Below are 21,856 nucleotides of genomic sequence, written 5' to 3'. Positions count from 1 at the left end.
TCATTCTTTTTGATTGCCGAGTAATACTCCATTGTATATATATACCACATTTTCTTTATCCATTCATCCATCAATGGACATTTGGGCTCTTTCCATAATTTGGCTATTGTTGATAGTGCTGCTATAAACATTGGGGTGCATGTGTCCCTTCGAAACAGCACACCTGTATCCCATGGATAAATGCCTAGTAGTGCAATTGCTGGGTCATAGGTTAGTTCTATTTTTAGTTTTTTGAGGAACCTCCATACTGTTTTCCAGAGTGGCTGTACCAGCTTGCATTGCCACCAACAATGCAAAAGAGATCCTCTTTCTCCACATCTTTGCCAACATCTGTTGTTGCCTGAGTTGTTAATGTTAGCCATTCTGACAGGGGTGAGGTGGTATCTCGTTGTGGTTTTGATTTGTATTTCCCTGATGCTGAGTGATGTGGAGCATTTTTTCATGTGTCGGTTGGCCATCTGGATGTCTTCCTTGGAGAAGTGTCTATTCATGTCTTTTGCCCATTTCTTCACTGGATTATTTGGGTTTGGGATGTTAAGTTTGATAAGTTCCCTATAGATTTTGGATACTAACCCTTTATCTGATATGTCATTTGCAAATATCTTCTCCCATTCTGTTGGTTGCCTTTTAGTTTTGCTGATTGTTTCCTTCGCTGTGCAGAAGCTTTTTATTTTGATGAGGTCCCAGTAGTTCAGTTTTGAAAGTATTCTTTTCAAAGCTGTGCAGCTGTATGGATAGTGAACTCCCTATTGATTTTTCAAAGCTGTGCAGCTGTATGGATAGTGAACTCCCTATTGATGAAATATTTGAGTATTCATTTAACCCGTAGATATCTATGCATTAAGTGCTTAATCCATGAATATTTCTTCAGTAAATAAAGTTTGTCTTAGAATAATCTATGCCTGGATGAGATGTTATACTGGATCATACCTCAGTACTATGTCCAAACTGAAAATTATATGATCTTCTTTCCCCCTTGCACCAGTGGCATCCTTTTCAGCATTGAATGAGCCTAATTAATCTTTTGTTTCTCTTCATAGGAAGGATGAAGGGGAAGCCTGGCTGAGTTGTCACCCCCCAGGTAATGTCCATATGCCCAAAACTATATGCCTTCCCTTTAGAGAAAGGGGATTTACTACTCCTAGAAGATAGCTTCATACTTTCTCTTGACCCAAACTCCTTGCATAGTGCTCATAGTCTTCAAATGTTCTTGACCATTCACACCAACTCCTCCATTTCAGGGGAAGGCCTTAAGATGAGTTTTCCATTTGGAGGACACAGACTTACTCAGGGAGTGATTAAGTCCCTTAGCTATATATTATTGTATTCTAAGCAGTTCTGTAGTTTCATTTGTGATTTCCTGATGATGATTCCTAGATGTATGGCTCCAGCCCTGAACTCTCTTCAAGTTCAAGCAGAGATTGAACAATTATCTGCTAGACATTAATGCTTGAAGCTCTCACTGTTCTCTCTTTTTTTTTTTTTTATATATATGAAATTTATTGACAAATTGGTTTCCATACAACACCCAGTGCTCATCCCAAAAGGTGCCCTCCTCAATACCCATCACCCACCCTCCCCTCCCTCCCACCCCCCATCAACCCTCAGTTTGTTCTCAGTTTTTAACAGTCTCTTATGCTTTGGCTCTCTCCCACTCTAACCTCTTTTTTTTTTTTTTTCTTCCCCTCCCCCATGAGTTCCTGTTAAGTTTCTCAGGATCCACATAAGAGTGAAACCATATGGTATCTGTCTTTCTCTGTATGGCTTATTTCACTTAGCATCACACTCTCCAGTTCCATCCATGTTGCTACAAAAGGCCATATTTCATTTTTTCTCATTGCCACATAGTATTCCATTGTGTATATAAACCACAATTTCTTTATCCATTCATCAGTTGATGGACATTTAGGCTCTTTCCATAATTTGGCTATTGTTGAGAGTGCTGCTATGAACATTGGGGTACAAGTGCCCCTATGCATCAGTACTCCTGTATCCCTTGGATAAATTCCTAGCAGTGCTATTGCTGGGTCATAGGGTAGGTCTATTTTTAATTTTCTGAGGGACCTCCACACTGCTTTCCAGAGCGGCTGCACCAATTTGCATTCCCACCAACAGTGCAAGAGGGTTCCCGTTTCTCCACATCCTCTCCAGCATTTATAGTCTCCTGATTTGTTCATTTTGGCCACTCTGACTGGCGTGAGGTGATACCTGAGTGTGGTTTTGATTTGTATTTCCCTGATAAGGAGCGACACTGAACATCTTTTCATGTGCCTGTTGGCCATCTGGATGTCTTCTTTAGAGAAGTGTCTATTCATGTTTTCTGCCCATTTCTTCACTGGGTTATTTGTTTTTCGGGTGTGGAGTTTGGTGAGCTCTTTATAGATTTTAGATACTAGCCCTTTGTCCGATATGTCATTTGCAAATATCTTTTCCCATTCCGTTGGTTGCCTTTTAGTTTTGTTGGTTGTTTCCTTTGCTGTGCAGAAGCTTTTTATCTTCATAAGGTCCCAGTAATTCACTTTTGCTTTTAATTCCCTTGCCTTTGGGGATGTGTCGAGTAAGAGATTGCTACGGCTGAGGTCAGAGAGGTCTTTTCCTGCTTTCTCCTCTAAGGTTTTGATGGTTTCCTGTCTCACATTCAGGTCCTTTATCCATTTTGAGTTTATTTTTGTGAATGGTGTGAGAAAGTGGTCTAGTTTCAACCTTCTGCATGTTGCTGTCCAGTTCTCCCAGCACCATTTGTTAAAGAGGCTGTCTTTTTTCCATTGGATATTCTTTCCTGCTTTGTCAAAGATGAGTTGGCCGTACGTTTGTGGGTCTAGTTCTGGGGTTTCTATTCTATTCCATTGGTCTGTGTGTCTGTTTTTGTGCCATCTCACTGTTCTCTTGATTTTATCAAATCTAAAACCAAGCTGAGCACTTCTCTTGTCAAACAGGCTTTCTTTCTTGATTTTCAAATTTAAGTTACCACCATTCTAGGCATCAGAATGAAAAACCTAGTCACTTCACCATGTCACATCCAGATAGCTCCCAAATCCTATTTCTTTGAATGACACTTCTGTGTTAGTCTTATCCATTTGTTTGTCGTTATTGTGGTACTATTAAAAAAAAAATCAAACTTTTTAATAAATTCGTGAGTTTTGTTTTACTGATTATCCTTAACCTCAGATACCTTTGATTCTTTATATAACTATATTCTATTTCTCTGAGAAAAGAATTTTAAACAGTCTTTTGAGGAAAATGATGCTGTATAGAAGATAGTAGCTAGGTCTCATAGTCAAGGATTTTGTTTTTAAAGATGAGAACTAATTGTAGAGCAATTAAAATACAGGTTATATGTAGAGGAGAGAAGGGCTAACTGAAAAGCTAGTGTCTTAAAGGAGAGAGATTCAATTAACTCTAAAAGACTAAGATGAAAGAAGGTGAGGGTAAGTGCAGATGTAGATAAATGCATTGGTGTGGACATAGACATTTAAGAGTGTCTTCCTTCCTCCTTTCCTTACCCTTCCTTCCTTCCTTCCTTCCTTCCTTCCTTCCTTCCTTCCTTCCTTCCTTCCTTCCTTTTTTCCTTCCTTCCCCACTTCCTTCCTGTAAGCTCTATGCCTTAATGTGGGGCTTGGCTTAAACTCATGACCTTGAGATCAAGATTCCTATGTTCTACTGACTGAACCAATTCTATTTTATAAACAGAAAACCAAGACTGAGATCATTTCAGTGACTACAGATGTAGAAAGGTCATTTTGAGGGTGTTGACACAAGATCGGTTAAAATGATATACCCTGTGGACCAGGCATCATGGGGCAGTGGGTGAAGCCAGGAGGGAATTGTGGAGGTGGACAAAAAGCACAGTTCCCTTGATCCTATTTTTGTGGCTTCTTTCTGAACTAGCACGTCACACCACTTTCCTTCCCAAAGCTTCTTTGCTAGATTTTCTCTATTCCAGACCTTTATCCCAAATTGTAAGTTCCTCCATTAATATCCTTCAACTACCTTTTTATGACTGTTTTAACCAAACTGGTATTTTGTTGTTGTGTTTTGTTTTTTTGTTTTTTTAATTTATTTTTTTCCAAACTAGTATTTTTTTAAAAAATTTTTTAATGTCTATTTATTTTTGAGAGAGAGAGAGACAGAGTGTGTGCAGGGGAGGGGCAGAGAGAGAGGAAGGCACAGAATCCGAAACAGGTTCCAGGCTCTGAGCTGTCAGCACAGAGCCCGATGCAAGGCTCGAACCCACAAACTAGGAGATCATGACCTGAGCTGAAGTCAGAGGCTTAACCGACTGAGCCACCCAGGTGCCCCAAACTGGTATTTTTTTAATGTTAATGGCAAAGAAACTTATTTAAAACATTTTTTGTTTTTAATATTTATTTATTTTTGAGAGAGAGCGAGAGAAACAGAGCATGAGTGGGGGAGAGGCAGAAAGAGAGGGAGACACAGAATCCAAAGTAGGCTCCAGGCTCTGAGCTGTCAGCACGGAACCCCCGTGGGGCTCAAAATCATGACCCACGAGACCATGACCCGAGCCGAATTAGGATGCTTAATAACTGAGTTACCCTGGCACCTCACCAAACTGGTATTTCAAAACAATTTTTAAACAATTATATATAGAACGTGGGGAAGGGGGGATAGAGGGAGAGGGGAAGAGAGACAGAATATCCTAAGCAGGCTCCATGTTCAGTGTGGAGCCTGATGTTGGGCTTGATCTCACGATCTTGACTCCATGACCTAACCAACTAAGCCACCCAGGCGTCCCTAACCAAACTGTTACATTAATTGATGCCTCCTCCCTATCTTGTTCTTTCTAATTTTCTTTTATTCTTGACATGCTCCTCCCTGACTTGGAGTTTCCTTTCCCTTATATTCTGCCTAGCCCTATCTTTCTATCCTCTGTCTAGGTGTATAGGTGTAATCTTTCAAGGTTCTACTTAAATCCCACCCTCTCTAGGAAGCACTCCTACTCTGTGTGAATCCTTGATGTTTTATACCCCCCTCTTACTCCTAGAATTTCAGTTTAGTGCAATAATTATTTACTGAATAATTTGTAGACCCTGATCATTTCTGAACTCAAGGACTTTATAGTCCAATAGGGAGGTCAGACATATAAAGTGTATTATGGGCTCTTACAGAAGTGTATATATAAAGTGCAGAAGAAGAAGAGAATGTTTTTAACTCCATTCTACCATCTGCTTATGTTTATGTGTAGGATGTCTTATTTAGCCCTCATCACTGCAAAAACAGTGGTCTACTTAGGCAAATTTTCTAGGTTACTGAAGCTTAATTCTTTGCTATGTATTATATATATATATATCTACAGTACATATATATATATATATATATGTACTGTAGATAAATACATCTGTGCATGTTGGTCTTTATCTTTCATTCTGAAAGAATTCCATTTCACAGTCCGTAAAACTGAATTTGAGATCACTCTAGTAGCTTTCTTACAAATGCCATATCACATCTCTAAATCTTTGTCCTAGGTTTTAGCTCTTGAGTGTACTCCCTCCCAAATTAGGTTCACTTAGGACAGTGCTCTTTCCACTTCACGTCACTTTAACACAAGTACCTTCTATTCTTCCATGAGCCAATTTCCTACCATAAGTACAAATGCCTGAATTGGGTCTTCAAGGAGAACAATGTTGAGTTATTATTTTCTTGAGACATACTTCTTTTGTGCTATGTAGGGAAACCAACTTTGTATGGTAGCCTGACTTGTCAAGGAATTGGCCTCGATGGCATCCCAGAAGTTACAGCTTCAGAAGGATTTATTGTGAATGAAATAAATAAGGTAGGTTTTTATGTCTTCTAGATGACACCGAGTCCAAAACTGGGTAGTACCTATATATCTACTGTAAATATGTATACTGTTATTTGTATATCTGTGTTATCTTTACTTGTATAGTAATCACAGTTTTTACGCCTTTGAATGTCAAGAGTTTTTTTTTCTTTTGTAGTTACATATACTTTTAGATACTTTTAGTTGCATATACTTATTCTTACTTCCCTTATATCAGCGCTATTCAGTAGGTAAAATAATGTAAACCCCATATGTAATTTAAAACTTTCTAGGAACCACATAAAAAAGGTAAAAAGAAACGGTTGAAATTAATTTTAATAATATATTTTATTTAACCCAGTAGATCTAAAATATTATTTCAACCTATAATTAATATTAAGAAATTGTTAATGAGATATTATACATTCCGTTTTTCTTACTGAGTTTTTGAGATCCTGTGTATATTTTACATTTACCACACATCTCAATTCAGACTCTAATTTTTTTATTGAAAATACTTGATAAATGTATTTAGGTTCTATAAAATTTACAGGTGAGAACACAGATTCACATACCCAAGTAGTTCCAAATATACTTAAAAAGTTTTCCAAAAACTGAGTCAAGTATTAGTTTTTAAATTAAATTTTAAATAAAATAAAAATGCAGCTCTTCATTTGCACTGGCCATATTTCAAACGCTCAATAACCTCATGTGGCCAGTATCTACCATATTGGACAGCATAGCCTTTATCTGGCTAGGCCTTGATGAAGACCTACGTTAATAGTACTTAATAGTTTTTCTCATTGGTCTTTGAAGTGAGTAGATGGCCAAACTAAGTACAGTAAAACCTTGGATTGCGAGTAACCTTTTCTGTGAGTGTTCTGCAAGATGATTAATCATTTCTGATAAATTTTAACTTGTTAAACGAGCAATGTCTTGCAATACGAGTAGACTATGACGCCCAATATCACATAATCACAACTGAGCCAATGGTTCTTAAAATTTGCCTTGATAAATGAATGCTTTGGATTAAAAGCATGTTTCTGTAATGAATTATGCTTGGGGTTTTACTGTATTGCAGAACCCAAGATCTGACTTTCCTTACTCATTCTGATAGCTGTTGTCAGTATGCTCTGGTGGGTAACCTGATTCCCAAAGGGGAAACCAGCCTTTCTTTTTTTTCTCTTTTAATGTGTAATTAAATGGAGATGATATTCTACCTATAGGCTGGTTAATGGGGAGTGAGACTGCATATGAATGAAACTATAAAATATTACAAAAGTGAGTTTTTGTTTATCATAACAATCCCGTGGTATTGATATTTTAAATTCCCATTTTGCATGTAAGCAAACAGATTGAGAGGTTAATTAACCCTAGTAGTAATCAAATCTAGTTAGACTGTATGCCAGAATTGAAACCAGTTCTATAAAGTTCCAAATATGAACACCAGCTTGCAAGCCTACATTTTTCCCAGGTGTTTTGCCAGCCACAGCGTCAGTTCTGATTTCCTTTCTTCCCTTCATACGTAGGCCCTGATACAATCCTTATCTCTTCCAACCTCATTGCTAATTTCTGCCAGTGTACCTGCTAGGTAAGACAGTAAGTGGTTATAGTTGAACATTCATTTGTTTCCTAATTGCCCTGAGTCACTTTGCGGTCAACTTTTGCAGTTGCTACATCGTTCTATTAAACAGTAGATTATGCTTAAATACATAATCCTGGAGTATAAAAAAGTTTGACTTTGAATTTTATCTTAGCATGGAATGCTCACACTCTTCCCCCAAACCTTGCCCTGAATTTTATGTTTTGATATCCTGCAGCTTTTCATTAAAATATTTTCATTAACAGCATGATTTTCTACTGCTGATATTGGAAGGTAGTTAACATTTGTTTTCCTCCATAGTTTGTTTATGGATTAAAGGCTGAATTGCTTGATTGATAAGTGAGAGAATACTATTGATTGGTGAAATCTTTCATATAATTAGTCTCAAAGAAATGAAGTCTTCTGAGAGCAAACCCAGTTCTTAACAGATGCCTGAACACTGAGTTCATGGAGTTCCTTGAATCCTTGCTGATAGGAATGTTTAAACCAGGAGAGTTTAGCTGACGCTTTAATTTTGGATACAAGAGGCAATTCCAAATCCAGGTCAGCTCTCTTGCTGCCGTATGGGCTTTGTCATGCGGTTAGAAGCAAAAACTAATTTAATGAAAAACCTGCGGGCAACCACATATGGATATGCTGGCTAAGAAAGTGCTGTTTGTATAGGTAGATATTCTGATGGTGTTTTTAAAGGAGTAGAATACTTGTAATAAGAGTATTTTGATTTTTAGTGATGAGAATATTATAATTTTGAAACTTTTAAAAAAATATTTTATTTCCCATCCCTTCTATTTTAATTTTATGTTTTTACTTGAGAGAGAGAGAGAGGGTGCACAAGCAGGGGAGAGGGACAGAGAGAGAGAGAGAGAGAGAGAGAGAGGGTGCACAAGCAGGGGAGAGGGACAGAGAGAGAGAGAGAGGGTGCACAAGCAGGGGAGAGGGACAGAGAGAGAGAGAGAGAGAGAGAGAGCAAGAATCTTAAGCAGCCTCCACATCCAGCACAGAGTCTGATGCGGGGCTTGATCCCACAGCTCTGGGATCATGCCCTGAACTGAAATCAAGAATTGGGCTTTCAACCGAATGAGCCCCCCAGGCACCCCTGAAACTCTTCTTTCTAATGAACCGTGAGGACCTGTGTTTGTTGTATATAGATTAACCTTAGAAAAAGGTTTGGAAAATCTTGATTTTTGAAGACATTTTCATTGTTCAGCAGAATTTCCAGAAACTTTGAAGTACTGCTGCAAAAGAGATAACAGGTTAGGAACCATTGGGTGAGTGTGGCTCCTCAGCTTCCCTGTAGGAGATACACACTTAGATGGTGGTGCTGGTATTCTGGCAGTTAGAATAAAGGGCTGTCCTATTTGCAAGAATCCTTGAAACGGTTACCAAGCCTTTTATACCTGTATACATGCTACCTTGAAATCTTAAATGGTTACAAAGGCTGCCTTTGCAAGTTATGTCACCTGAATCTAACATCTAGTTCTAGGTGCGGTTTCCCACTATGTCACCAGTTTTCTTGCTACAACAGCTGAAAGATATGTGGTAATGACTAAGCAAAAATACATGGGGAATTAATACAACTATGGGGCGATGAGCAGTCAGTGAACATGTGTAGTCAGTTTAAGTCCTAGGTAGGAATGAGCACTGAAGTCCTGACCAGGCATACACATTGTATAAGTATACCATAATTTGCTAATTTTCTCTGGTAACTATAGATATCAGTAGTCTAACATTTTATCTAAAAGGTCTTAAAGGCGGTAAGTTTACTTTTAGACTGATTGTTTAGGCCCTAGACTTGGAATCTGGTGCTGTTTCCTCCTGTTAATCCTGTTCCCCCCATTGCTAATTGAAAGTACTGGTATTAGATTTTCTCATAAAAATTAATGCTTTCATATTTGTCATTTTTTTTTAAAGTGTTTTTAAGTGTTTATTTATTTTGAGAGAGAAAGCACACACATGCCTGGGAGCAGGGGAGGGGCAGAGAGAGGGAGAGAGAGAATCCCCAGCAGGCTCTTATGCTGTCTTGTGTAGAGCCCCACGCGGGTATTGATCTCGTGAACCATGAGATCATGACCTGAGCCAAAAGCAGGAGTCAGAAGCTTGAGTGACTGAGCCACCTAAACACCCCTCGTGTTTGTCATTTGTACTTACTGTTGGTTTGTCTTCTGTGGGAGTTTACTTCACCATAAAAAGATAATGGCATCTAAGCAATACAAAATTACATTGCACCCCTTTGCATTATAAGGGCTGCTGATCTATAGGGGAGTGGTTGTGTCGTGAGCTGGGAAAGGGCGATAAGAGCAGGTACATTTAAAAGATGAAAATTTCCTATCATCCTGATGTTTTCTTTAAGAGGCTTTAATTTCACTGGAGTAACTTTATTGATGAATTTCATCTTTCCCTCTCTATTTAGAAAAGCATTCATATTTCTTGTCCGGAGGAAAACGCATCCTCGAAGTTTTTGGCACCATACACTACTTTTTCCAGAATTCATTCCAAGAGTGTAAGTATTTTGATAAAATGAGGAGGAAATAGGGGCGCCTGGGTGACTCAGTCGGTTAAGCGGCGGACTTCCGCTCAGGTCATGATCTCACGGTCCGTGAGTTTGAGCCCCACGTCGGGCTCTGTGCTGACAGCTCAGAGCCTGTTTCAGATTCTGTGTCTCCCTCTCTCTGACCCTCCCCCATTCATGCTCTGTCTCTCTCTGTCTCAAAAATAAATAAACGTTAAAAAAAAAATGTTAAAAAAAAATGAGGAGAAAGTATAATGGCATGTTATTTTTTCATTTTATCTGCTTGAGTGCTTATAGACATCCATAATTAACGTGCCTTTCATTTACTGTGCATTGTTAAGATAACACAGCTGAAGTGTGATGTTTGGCAAAACCGGTATTTGGGTCCACATAGAATATGTACATAAATCCACTCACTGTTAATCTTAGAGAAAGGAATTGTCTGAAGTTTATTTATATATGTTTTAGCAGAGCTGCTTAGTGGTTTTTGGGTAATGCTGGTAACTGTGTTTGTATAATTTGTCACTGCTCATATTTCTGTCTCATTGCCAACAAGGCAGGGACATTTTCTCAAAATTCCAAGTACAGCATATTGAGGGATAATTTTCAGAGGTTGTTGTGATAATGCTCTTTCTAACTACCATGGAAGCATAAATGAGAAATATGTGGATAAACTGATTATATTAAAACCTTCCATTTCTTATTTTAAAAATAGCTAGTTTTTACCCATATTATAAAACAAACATAGATTTAGTAATGAAAATTTAGGAAATGTAAAAAAGGTGAAAAATCACTCACATTCTACTACTTGAAGATAACTAATGTGAACTTTTGGTACAAAGCCTGTATTAATAATAATTTTAGTAGTAATAGCTAACATTTGCCTACTATGTGTCTGTACCATGCTAAGCTTTATGTATTATTTTACTTGATTCTCCCTGTCTTTTCTTTAAATATTTTATCAAAATAGGTTTTTACAGTATATGCTGTTTTATAACTTGCTTCATATTCCTTAATATAATATGTACATCATTGTACATCACCTTTTTATATATTCTGTTAAGAACTGCATAGTATTCTGCTGTATGATTTTACCACAGTTTATTTTTTCCAATCTTACTGGACTTTCAGGTATCTTTGATTTCCTGATTTCATATTTTGATAGTATACTTAGAGCTAACCCTTTACTCACAAAGATAGGAAGAAATTAGAATACATTGGTAAAATAGACTTGTCGAGTCACAGGAAATGCAAATTATAAAGCTTTTGGTATGTTTTAACTGACTTCCACTTAACTAATTTATTGAGCTAACTGTTTCTCTGCATTTCCCATGTAAAACATACTGACTGATGCTCACAGCATATTCACGATTTATGAGCTCGTTCCTGAGATCTGCATATTGTTGACACTACTGGTTAAGTTGAATGCTTACCAAGGATCAGTTATAATTCCAGTTATATTGTTTCTGAAATTATGTTAATGAATTAAATGTGTCCAACCAATGTAATATAAGTGTGAAAACTTTGAAAACTAAGTTGATTGCATTGTAAACACTTGATAAAGGAGAGGATTTTTAAAAAACTGCTGTAATGATATGTGTAAGCAAAATAAATGCAAAATGTTAGGGAAAAGATTTTTTTTCTTTAAAATTTATTTATTTTGAGAGCAAGAGAGAAAGGGAGAGAGAGAGAGAGAGAGAGAGAGAGGAGAGACAGTGGATCCCAAGAAGTCTTCATGCTGTCAGCACAGAGCTCGACTCGGGGCTCGAACTCACAAACTGTGAGGTCATGACCTGAGCTGAGGTCGGATGCTTAACCCACTGAGCCACCCAGGCACCCTCTGTTTTTAGTTTTTTTTGAGGAACCTCCATACTGTTTTTCAGAGTGGCTGCACCACTTTTCGTCCCAGTCAGCGGTGCAAGAGGGTTGCCCTTTCTCCGCATCCTCTCCAGTACCTGTTGTTACTTGTGTTACAAATTTTAGCAATTCTGACAGGTGTGAGGTGGTATCTCATTGTGGTTTTGATTTGTATTTCCCTGATAATGAATGATGTTGAGGATAAGAGCTCTTATATTAAGGGTATTGACCCTTTGCCATATATTTTTCAGATAGTTGCTTCTTCTTATTGTTTATTTATGGTGTCTTTTGACATACAGATATTTAATATCTCTAGATAATAAAACCCAGCAACTTATTCCTTTATGGTAACACTTTTGGGGTCCTGCTTATGGTAGTCCATGATTTTTATATATTCACTTTGGGTGTAATGGTAAGCATAATGGGTAAGAGCACCAACTTTAGGGATAGACTCATTTGATTTGCTTCTTTGGCATTGAATGTTGGTCCTGCCACTTACTAACTGTGACCTTAGGCCAGGTACTTAACCTCTGTGTGCCACAGATGCTTTATTGTAAAATAGGGGTAAAAGTAATATCTCATAGGGGTGTTATGAGGATTGAAACAGTTAGAATTCTGTCTGAAACATAGTAAGCACGATATAAGTGTTAAATACAATTATATAGTATTTTCTTTGAATGTTTTATTTTTTTACATTTCAAACTTTATTTTTGTTATTTAATTTTTTTTTTAAAGTACGCTCCATGCCCAGCGTGGAGCTCGAACTCATGACCCTGAGATCAAGAGTTGCAGACTCTACCAATTGAGCCAGCCAGGTGCTCCTGTTACTTAGTTTAAAGTAGGGATCTAACTTAATTCTTTTTGAAGTGATTAGCATATCACAGCACTATAAAGTAATCCATCCTTTATCTCACTCACTTGAATTGTCATATTTATCCAATATTTAGAATTATCCAATTCATCTGGGTTTTTTTTGCCATAACTAAGAAATAGATCTTTAGCTTTAGACCCAGACCTACGTTTACATCCTGGCTCTGTTGTTTCACCTTGGCAATATTATTTAATCCCTTCTTAAACCCCAGATTTCTCAGCTGAAAAATACAAATAATACCTATCTTATAGATTTTTGAGCATACTAGATTTGGGTAGTGTCTGTTACATGTCTGGTACATAATAGCTATTCAGTAATGTTAGTTCCCTTTCCTCTTTAACAAAAGTTTGGAGAAAGGAGACAGTTGGTATGACCTATAATCGACTCATCAATGTTCTCTCACTTTGGAAGAACTGAGTAGTTCAGATTCAACTAGTTTTTATATCAGGGAACTAGGTCCCCAGAGATATGTAACACACATAAGGTAACAATATCCCTGTCCCTTCCAGGGACAGTATATTAACTGAGAAGATACAATAGAATATATCAAAGTTTCTCGATCATGGCACTATTGACATTTTGAGCTCAATAATTCTTTATTGTAGTGAGCTATTCCCCAAGTGTGACAAGTAAAAATGTTTCCAGACATCACCAAATGTGATGAGGTAATTTGCCCACGGTTGACCACTACAATATACAAACATAGTGCTGCAGACTTACTAAAGGAGGAAGTGATAAACTTTTTGGCAGAGTTGGGAGAACCTTTGAGAAGTAGGTAATTTTTTTTTCCTTTTCTCTAGCTTACGTTATTTTAAGAATACAGTGTATAATACATATAATATAAAACATTTGTAAAAAAATATATTTGTAATTAAATTAAATTTACTTTTTTTTTTTTAAAGTAAGCTCTGTGTCCAATGTGGGGCTTGAATTCACAACTCTTGAGATCAAGGGTCATGTGCTCTATTGACTCAGCCACCCAAGTGCTCCAAATTTACTTATTTTTATTTGAGTATAGTTGAAAGAAGGTCATTTAAAGAAATTATTAATTTTTCTATTTCTTATGCTATTTCTTATTATTTTTCTATTTCTTACTCTCCTTTTCTCTTATTTGAGTTCATCAGTAGGTAATTTATCCAATTATTAATCCCCTGCTATATTCCAGGTACTTCTCTGGGCACTGAGACTACAGCAGTGAATGAAACTGTGATGTAGAGCCTACCTTCTTGGGTGTAGAACTAGACATGATTTGCTAATGATGTGGGTGTGAGATGTGAGAGAAAACGAGGAGAAGGGATGTTTCCAAAAATTTCCAAAGAAGTGGGTAAATAGTGGTGCCATTTACTAATGAGGTCAAGTAGTTGTATTGGTATGGAGCAGGGAGAAATGAGAGTTTTGTTCTGAACATGTTAAGTTTGAGGTGACCACTATAAAGCCAAAGGTGGACGGATGCCTAGATGGCAGTTGGATAGACTACCTGAGTCAGGAAAGGGGTTGCGCTTTGTTGCTTTAGGGATTAATTCTATTTCAGAGAGTGAGTAGGAGAGTGTTTAAATGTCTTTGTTTCTTGGGCCCTGCAAATGAGGACTGTGGTTGCTCTTATGGATATAGGTCAGATGGCTTCACTTTCCTACCTAGTGTTGTTTAGGTACTTCATTCCTTTTTTTTTTTTTTTTAATGTTTATTTTCGAGAGAGAGAGACAGAGTGCAAGTGGGGGAAAGGCAGAGAAAGAGAGGGACATACAGAATTTGAAACAGGCTCCAGGCTCTGAGCTGTCAGCACAGAGCCTTAATGCAGGGGCTCGAACTCATCAACTGAGAGATCATGACCTGAGTCGAAGTCGGATGCTTAACCAAATGGGCCACCCAGGTGCCCCTGAGGTACTTCACTCTTATTACCACACTGCTGTTGGTGGTATTTGTTGAGTTGTTACTATGTAAGTAGTCTATGATTGTGTTAAGAAGGTGCTGGACACGGACGCCTGGCTGGCTCAGTTGGTAGAGCATGCGATTCTTTTTTTTTTTTTTTTAATTTTTTTTTTTTTCAACGTTTTATTTATTTTTTTGGGGACAGAGAGAGACAGAGCATGAACGGGGGAGGGGCAGAGAGAAAGGGAGACGCAGAATCGGAAACAGGCTCCAGGCTCTGAGCCATCAGCCCAGAGCCTGACGCGGGGCTCGAACTCACGGACCGCGAGATCGTGACCTGGCTGAAGTTGGACGCTTAACCGACTGCGCCACCCAGGCGCCCTCCAAGCATGCGATTCTTGATCTCAGGGAAGTAAGTTTGGAGCCCCACATTGGGTGCAGAGATTACTTAAAAATAAAATCTTTCAGGGGCACCTGAGTGGTTCATTTGGTTGAGTGTCCAACTCTTGATTTTGGCTCAGGTCATGGTCTCATGGTTTGTGACTGAGCCCCATGTTGGGCTCTGCACTGACAGTGCGGACCCTATCTCTCACTTCCTTGCTTTCTGCACCCCCCCCCCACTGCGTGCGCACTCTCTCTCTCTCTCTCTCTCTCTCAAAATAAATAAATAAAAAGAGCACCTGGGTGGTTCAGTTAGTTAAGCATCTGACTTCGGCTCAGGTCATGATCTTATGGTTTGTGAGTTTGAGTCCCACATTGGGTGAGCTCAAGCCCCGCTTGAGGTGAACACGAACCCCACTTCAGGTAGGCCCTGCTTTTCTCTCTCTCTTTCTCTCTCCCTCTGTCTATCTCTCTTTGCCCCTTGTGGGATTCTCTCTTTCTCTCCCCCATCAGAAAAATAATAAATGTAAAAATTTTTTAATAAGTTATTTTTTAACAATATTGATTCCACTTATGTTAATTTTTTAATGTTTATTTACTTTTGAGAGAGAGAAGGAGAGAAAGAGAGAGCGAGCATAAGCGGGGAAGGGGCAGAGAGAGAGGGAGACAGAATCTGAAGCAGGTTTCAGGCTCTGAGTTGTCAGCACAGAGCCCAATGCGGAGCTCAAACTCATGGACTGCGAGGTCGTGAGCTGAGCTTGGCAGACACTCAACCGACTGAGCCACCTAGGTGCCCCTCAAAAAAAAAAAAAAAAAAAAATAAATAAATAAATAAATAAATAAATAAATAAATAACGAACATTAAAAAATTAGAAAAAAGTTATAAAAATTTTTAAAAAATCTTTCAAGGAAATAAAAAAAAGAAAGAAAGTGCTGGACATTGTTCTGACACTTACAGAGCTTGTCGTGTAGCTGGGGAGCCAGATATGGAGTTGAAAGAAGTTAACTGGCAATACCAGTAGTTGGGCTTAAGGCCCAAGATTAAGGTGGTAGCACTGGTCTTGGAGAAGAAAGATAGATCTGGGAGATAGTTCTCCTGCACTAGAATGTGAAGGCAGGGCTGTCCGATTTACCTCTGTGTTGCTATTACCAGCAATAGGAAACTAGGAGCAGAATGGGATTATTATGAAGATCAAATAGTATAATGTATTTGAAAATGTTTTATAAATGATAAAACATGATATAAAGGTTAATTGTTGTCATAATCCTTAAAATTAAAGGATCCACAATTAAGTTAACAGTACTTTTATTCCAAGGAACCAAAGTAAAGAAAAGGGCACCTGGGTGGCTCAGTCAGTTAAACATCCAGCTCTTGATTTTGGCTCAATTCATGGTCTTGTGGTCATGTGATTGAGCCCCATTAGACTCCACACTGAGCATGGAGACTGCCTGAGATTCTCTCTCCCTCTCTCTCTGCCCCTCCCCCACTTGCACATATGCTCAAAGTCTCTCTCTCAAAACATGAAGAAAAAGTCTTAGATTGTGTTAGAGTTGATAGATGTATCCCTTCAGTTCTTGCCAGATTTACTCATTATGGCTCAAATGGCATAGAAAAAAGTAAAATGGAAGGTTGGATAATTTAAAGCCCAAGTCCCTATTTTCTCCTTAATAATTTAGGTCACATGGGAATCACTGTTGCCGGGAATATATCTGGGATTATATATCTTAGTCCTACATTTCTGGAATGTTTGCACCTGGGTGTTTTTTAATAAAAAGGGTATGTATGTATACATGTGTATGGTCATTGCTTATGCATGAAGTCATTGTTAATGTTGAAACTGCGTAAGTGAATCAGAATTTTTTGTTACTTATTCTGAAATAGACATATACACACAATTAGGATTTTACAGAGAGAATGTAAAATAGTAAATTGGAAGCATCTTTGCTTTTCCTTGATCCTTCTGGTACATTTTAGTTGACTTTATTTTGTGTAAATAGGTTCCTAAGAATTAGGTATCTTCATTCTAAAATAGCACAAGATGAAAATAATGGAAATGGTATGGGGATAGGAAAAACTGTTTAAAAAGCTGAAGCAGGAGACTATATAGATGATTAGAAGAACATCTTTTTGTTTTGAGAAATAAAAGGTATTGGCAGTAGCCTTGTTAGGAGACAGGTGATGTCCTTTGTGCTGGGAAGTGTAGGCTTGAAGAAGTCTTGGGGGAATGTGAAACAGGGAAATCTTTAACATATTTCAAGAGAATAAGAGCATTTCATTATTTATAACACCAGTTGTTTTGTTTTTTGAATAGATAACGTGCCTGGACATTTCCAGTGGAGGCGGCCTTGGTGTGTCTTCTAGTGCTGATGGGAGCATGAAGATCTGGCAGGCTTCCAATGGCGAGCTCAGAGTAAAGGCTTTGAATATGCTTTTTGGGTCTCATGCCTGAAGGGTGGTCTGAGAAACCTTAGACTGGGTCATGGGTGGAAGAGTGGCACATTCTAAATTTGTAGGACCACTGCACTTCAGTTGACCTTTGTTCTCCCATATGTTAATCTCGGAACCATCCTCAATCTTGGTGATTTTCCAGAACAAATTGGGGCTGGAACAGTGGAGGAGCCACTGTGAATGTCTAAATGGGTGGTCCCTTGGTATGAACTTCCTTCAGTGATCAGTTTCTAAGACAAAGTAACTAGACTATTATTACTAATTATATGGCTGAGCCCCTCTAACCCATACAGAGGATTTTAAGAAGAGGTAAGAGTCCTCAAGCCTCCATGTATGTAGAAGTAGACTTAAAGATGGCTGTGAGAACCTCGGACTTCAAATCCACAACATCTGTAGCCAGAGCTACAGGAAAGGGAGTCAGCAGCTCTTAGAACACTACCTGGTATACAAATGAACTAAAGAGTTCCCTTTCGACCCCCATAATTCTAAAACCCAGCATGTAGGTATAGCAGGTAGATATTTCATTAAAGGGACCGAGGATATAAGAGGTAAGAGAAAATCAGGGGATGGACAAGAGAACTAGCATGGAATTTTCTTTTGTTTTTCCAGAGAGTATTGGAAGGACATGTGTTTGATGTGAATTGTTGCAGGTTTTTCCCATCAGGCCTTGTGGTTCTGAGTGGGGGAATGGATGCCCAGTTGAAGATCTGGTCAGCTGAAGATGCTAGCTGTGTGGTGACCTTCAAAGGTCACAAAGGAGGTATGAAGGGTAATTTCTCCAAAAGGCTTCTCTAATGATCCCTGGAGACGAATCACCAAAGGTAGAAACAGAAGCTAGTTATCTACAGAAACACAAATAATTCCTCCAACTGGCCATTTAAATGAGCTGTTTCCTCAAGGATTAGACATTACTTTGACACTGAGTCTTGTTATTACTAACTGCCTTACACAGATAGTTGTTTTCCACAATAGACAAGTGAAAAAAAATCCTCCCCAGGAGGTCATCAGCTTGTGTGCTGGGAGAGACAGAGATGTGTGCCAACATTTTCTCATTAATCCTTTGGCTGAGGTGATAATAAAAGCTGGGTGGCAATGGCTGCATCACTAGACAACAAAGATAGAGCGTGGTACTTGTCAGGTCCCATGGATTTAAGTCACAGTTCAGATACTAAAAATGGATTAGCCATACAGCCAGTTGATATCAGGTTATAGAGACAGAATGAGAACATTTTCCCCTTGTAACTGGTTAGTTTGTTGGAAAAAATGATAATTTAGAAATGTTTTATCCTTAATCAGAATGTTAAAAAGCTTCATGGGATCAAGCCCCACATCTGGCTCTGTGCTGACAGGGCAGAGCCTGCTTGGGATTCTCTCTCTCCCTGTCTCTGTATACCCTTCCCCTCCTCTCTCTCTCTCTCTCTCAAAATAAACATTTTTTTTTAAAGCAGAGGTAAGATTTGTGTATGGTTTTTTGTTTTATTTTCGTTTTGAGAGTGATGGGGGTGGGTACAGAGAGAGATGGAGGGGGGGGGGCGGGGAGAGAGAGAGAGAGAGAGAAAATCTTAAGCAGGCTTCACACTGAGGGTTCAGTCTCACAACCATGAGATTGTGCATGATTTGAGCCCAAATCAAAAGTCAGTCGCTCAACTGACTGAGCTACCAAGGTGCCCCCATCTTTCAGTCTTCTTATACTTTCTGTCTTATGTCCAGGTTTTTTTCATTTACAAGGGGAACGACCTGAGGGAGATGGGGCTACTCTATCTTGTCCAGACTGGAAGTCACATCTTTTTGTAAAATGGGGAGATTAATCCTTTCAATTAGTTCTCAATGGAAGCAGCAAGACCGTGATTTCCAAACTGAACTAAGATGTCTTCTTAATTTTTATTTAAAACACATGTTTTAAAGCCAAAATTGAAGCTTCAAAACCACTGTTCTAGGACACTACACTAAGAATTAATCCAAACCTTTTTCCATGTCTGTCTCTAAGGGCTAGTCTTTGAACCACTGGGAAGCAGGGACTCTTATTTATTTCTGTTTTGTAGCACTTGAACTTGCCCAGCATGTAGTACGTATCCAGTGTGTGTTTGTGAAGGCGTGGAGTCATTATGCAGATCCATCTTCTCTGCCCTGTAATTCCTTTTCTACCCACTCCATCAGAGGGTCGTTTTCTTTTTTTTTTTTTTTTTCTTGCCAGGTATTCTGGATACAGCCATTGTTGATCGGGGCAGGAATGTGGTGTCTGGTTCTCGAGACGGAACAGCACGACTTTGGGATTGTGGGCGCTCAGCCTGCCTGGGAGTCATTGCAGACTGTGGTTCTTCCATCAATGGAGTGGCTGTGGGTGCTGCTGACAACTCCATAAATCTTGGCTCCCCTGAGCAGATGCCCAGTAAGTTGATAATGATATGTTGAGCTTATTTTGTTACCTTAGGCACCTTCAGTGTTTGCCTTAGCTTCTCCTTCCTCATCCTTTCCTGGTCTTTGGCTGGTATTTGATTATTCTCACCATAAGGTTAATATTTATTGCGTACCTATACTATGTTCCTGTGCTTTGGAATCTACAAAAGAAGTATATGTCATTCTTAACTACATTTGAGTGAGTACAGTCTAGCTTAGCAGACGAGACTGATGCCTATAAAATAGAACAAAAATGTTTTAGCTGAAACAACTTAATGATTCTTAATGCAAATGTAATAGTTTTTTGGAAGAAGAGAGTATTTTATATTTTAGGTTAGTGTACATGAGACAGATGTCAGAAAGAAGTTGACTTGAACCTTGAAGGATGAATTTGGGTTGAACAGACAAGAATGGGAATAATGGGAGATGGGGGGGAGGAATAGGGGCAGTTCACATTAAGATGGTTTGGAGGTAAAATTGACTTGGGTAGAAAGATATGCATGGCCGGGGCAGAGGTTTGATTAAGAGTAGTAGTAGTGGGGAGCCCCTGGCTGGCTCAGTTGATAGAGCATGTGACTCTTGACCTCAGAGTTGTAAGTTCGAGCCCCATGTTAGGTGTAGAGATTACTTAAAAAAATCTTTAGGGGCGCCTGGCTGGCTTAGTCAGTGGAACGTGCAACTCTTAATCTTGGGGTTGTGGGTTCAAGCTCCACATTGGGTGTAGAGATTACTTAAAAATTAATTTTTTTTAAGTTTTTATTTTTATTTTTGAGAGAGAGAGAGAGAGCAAGCATGTTCAGGGGAGAGGCAGAGAGGGGAAGACAAAGAATCCCAAACAGGCTTAGGTTATGATCTCATGGTACAGTTTGTGAGATTGAGCTCTAGGTCTAATGTATAGACCTCTTTCCTGAGTTTCAGACTCTTTAGATGTCTGATAGACAGCTCAAACTTAACCTTACTTAGCATGGAATATTTGATTTCCCTCCACCCCAAATCTGTAAATGGCACTACCATCTACCTATTTGAATGATCATTCACAATCCATCCCACCTTTCCTCATGTCCTATGTTAGCAGACTCTGTCATCTCTACCTACAGTCTACAGATTTTTTCTGATTTTTCCACCTGCCCTCTTCTTCTCCCTTCCTCCTAGCATTGTGTTCTGGTCTGTCATCATCTGTTGCCTGTACTCATCTCCTGTAATCCATTCTCCTGAGAGCAACTTTTGTGGTCATTTAAAAAAACATAAGTTATGTCTCTCTCCTTTGTTCCTACTCTCCTCCAGTAGCCTCCTTTTATACATATATTAAAATCCTAGCCCCTTCTTTGGCTTATCACAAACCCTTACACTTTCTAACCTCCTCGTTCCTCTCTCGCCTCATGTCATACTGCCCTCTGCTAGACCCGCCACGTTCCAGCCACAGGCCTTCTGTCTGTTCTTTCATCACTACAAACTTTGCCAGCCTCTTGGTCTCTGCCTTGTTCTTCCCTTAGTCTGGAATGTACTTCCAAAAGTTCTTTGCATGACTACCTTTTGCTTACCATTCAGGTCTCAGTTGAAAAATGGCCTCCCTGGAGTTTTTTTAAAGTTGAAGTTTAAATTTAAAGTTACCTTCCTCACTCTCCTTCCACTGTCTACTCACTTTTGATCATACTTTTCTGTTTTGTTTCCTTTGTGGAACTCATCACTGTCTCAAAATATCCTATTTGTTTATTTACCTACTCCACTATTTCCTCTTTCCACTAGAATTCTTGAGAGTAAGGACCTTGTCTGTTTATATATTACTGTTACTATGTTATTATTTGTGTATGCTAGCTATTTGTATATTACTAGGATAGTGTCTGATATGTAGTAGACCCTCAATAAAGATTTGTTTAGTGAATGAATAAATTTCATTGACTACAGACCATAAGAGGCTTGAGGGCAGAGACTATTTTGTTCAGATTAACTTATTTATTTATTAAGTAATCTCTACCCCCAACATGGGGCTCCAATTTATAACGCCAAGATCAAAAGTTGCATGCAGTACTGACTGAGCCAGCCAGGCACCCCAAAAGTCACTCTTTTTAAAATGTCAGTTCTGTGAATTTTGACATATGTGTACAGTCATATAAACAATATCAAAAGTCCAGATACAGAAC

The 21,856-nt window shown here is 38.7% G+C and overlaps 1 protein-coding gene across 2 annotated transcripts in view; it reads left to right on the top strand.

The window, feature by feature from the left end:
- Positions 1 to 21,856, top strand: part of PAAF1 (proteasomal ATPase associated factor 1) — a 47,962-nt gene that overhangs the window by 2,836 nt on the left and 23,270 nt on the right. For both annotated transcript variants that reach the window (XR_006960756.1, XM_047072565.1), the window contains exons 2-7: positions 1,041 to 1,081; positions 5,688 to 5,791; positions 9,793 to 9,882; positions 17,182 to 17,280; positions 17,928 to 18,078; positions 19,513 to 19,707. Coding sequence is in view for 1 of the 2 variants with exons in the window: in XM_047072565.1 (XP_046928521.1) it covers positions 1,041 to 1,081; positions 5,688 to 5,791; positions 9,793 to 9,882; positions 17,182 to 17,280; positions 17,928 to 18,078; positions 19,513 to 19,707 (680 nt within the window). In the remaining variant the exon portion in view is untranslated. The remainder of the gene's footprint in view (positions 1 to 1,040; positions 1,082 to 5,687; positions 5,792 to 9,792; positions 9,883 to 17,181; positions 17,281 to 17,927; positions 18,079 to 19,512; positions 19,708 to 21,856) is intronic.

The sequence above is a fragment of the Lynx rufus genome, unplaced genomic scaffold (assembly GCF_022079265.1).
Source record: "Lynx rufus isolate CCGP_SWC_20201006 ecotype Redwood Valley unplaced genomic scaffold, mLynRuf1.p SCAF_9, whole genome shotgun sequence".
Taxonomy (NCBI): Eukaryota; Metazoa; Chordata; class Mammalia; order Carnivora; family Felidae; genus Lynx; species Lynx rufus.
This window is presented reverse-complemented; position numbering and strand designations above follow the sequence as displayed.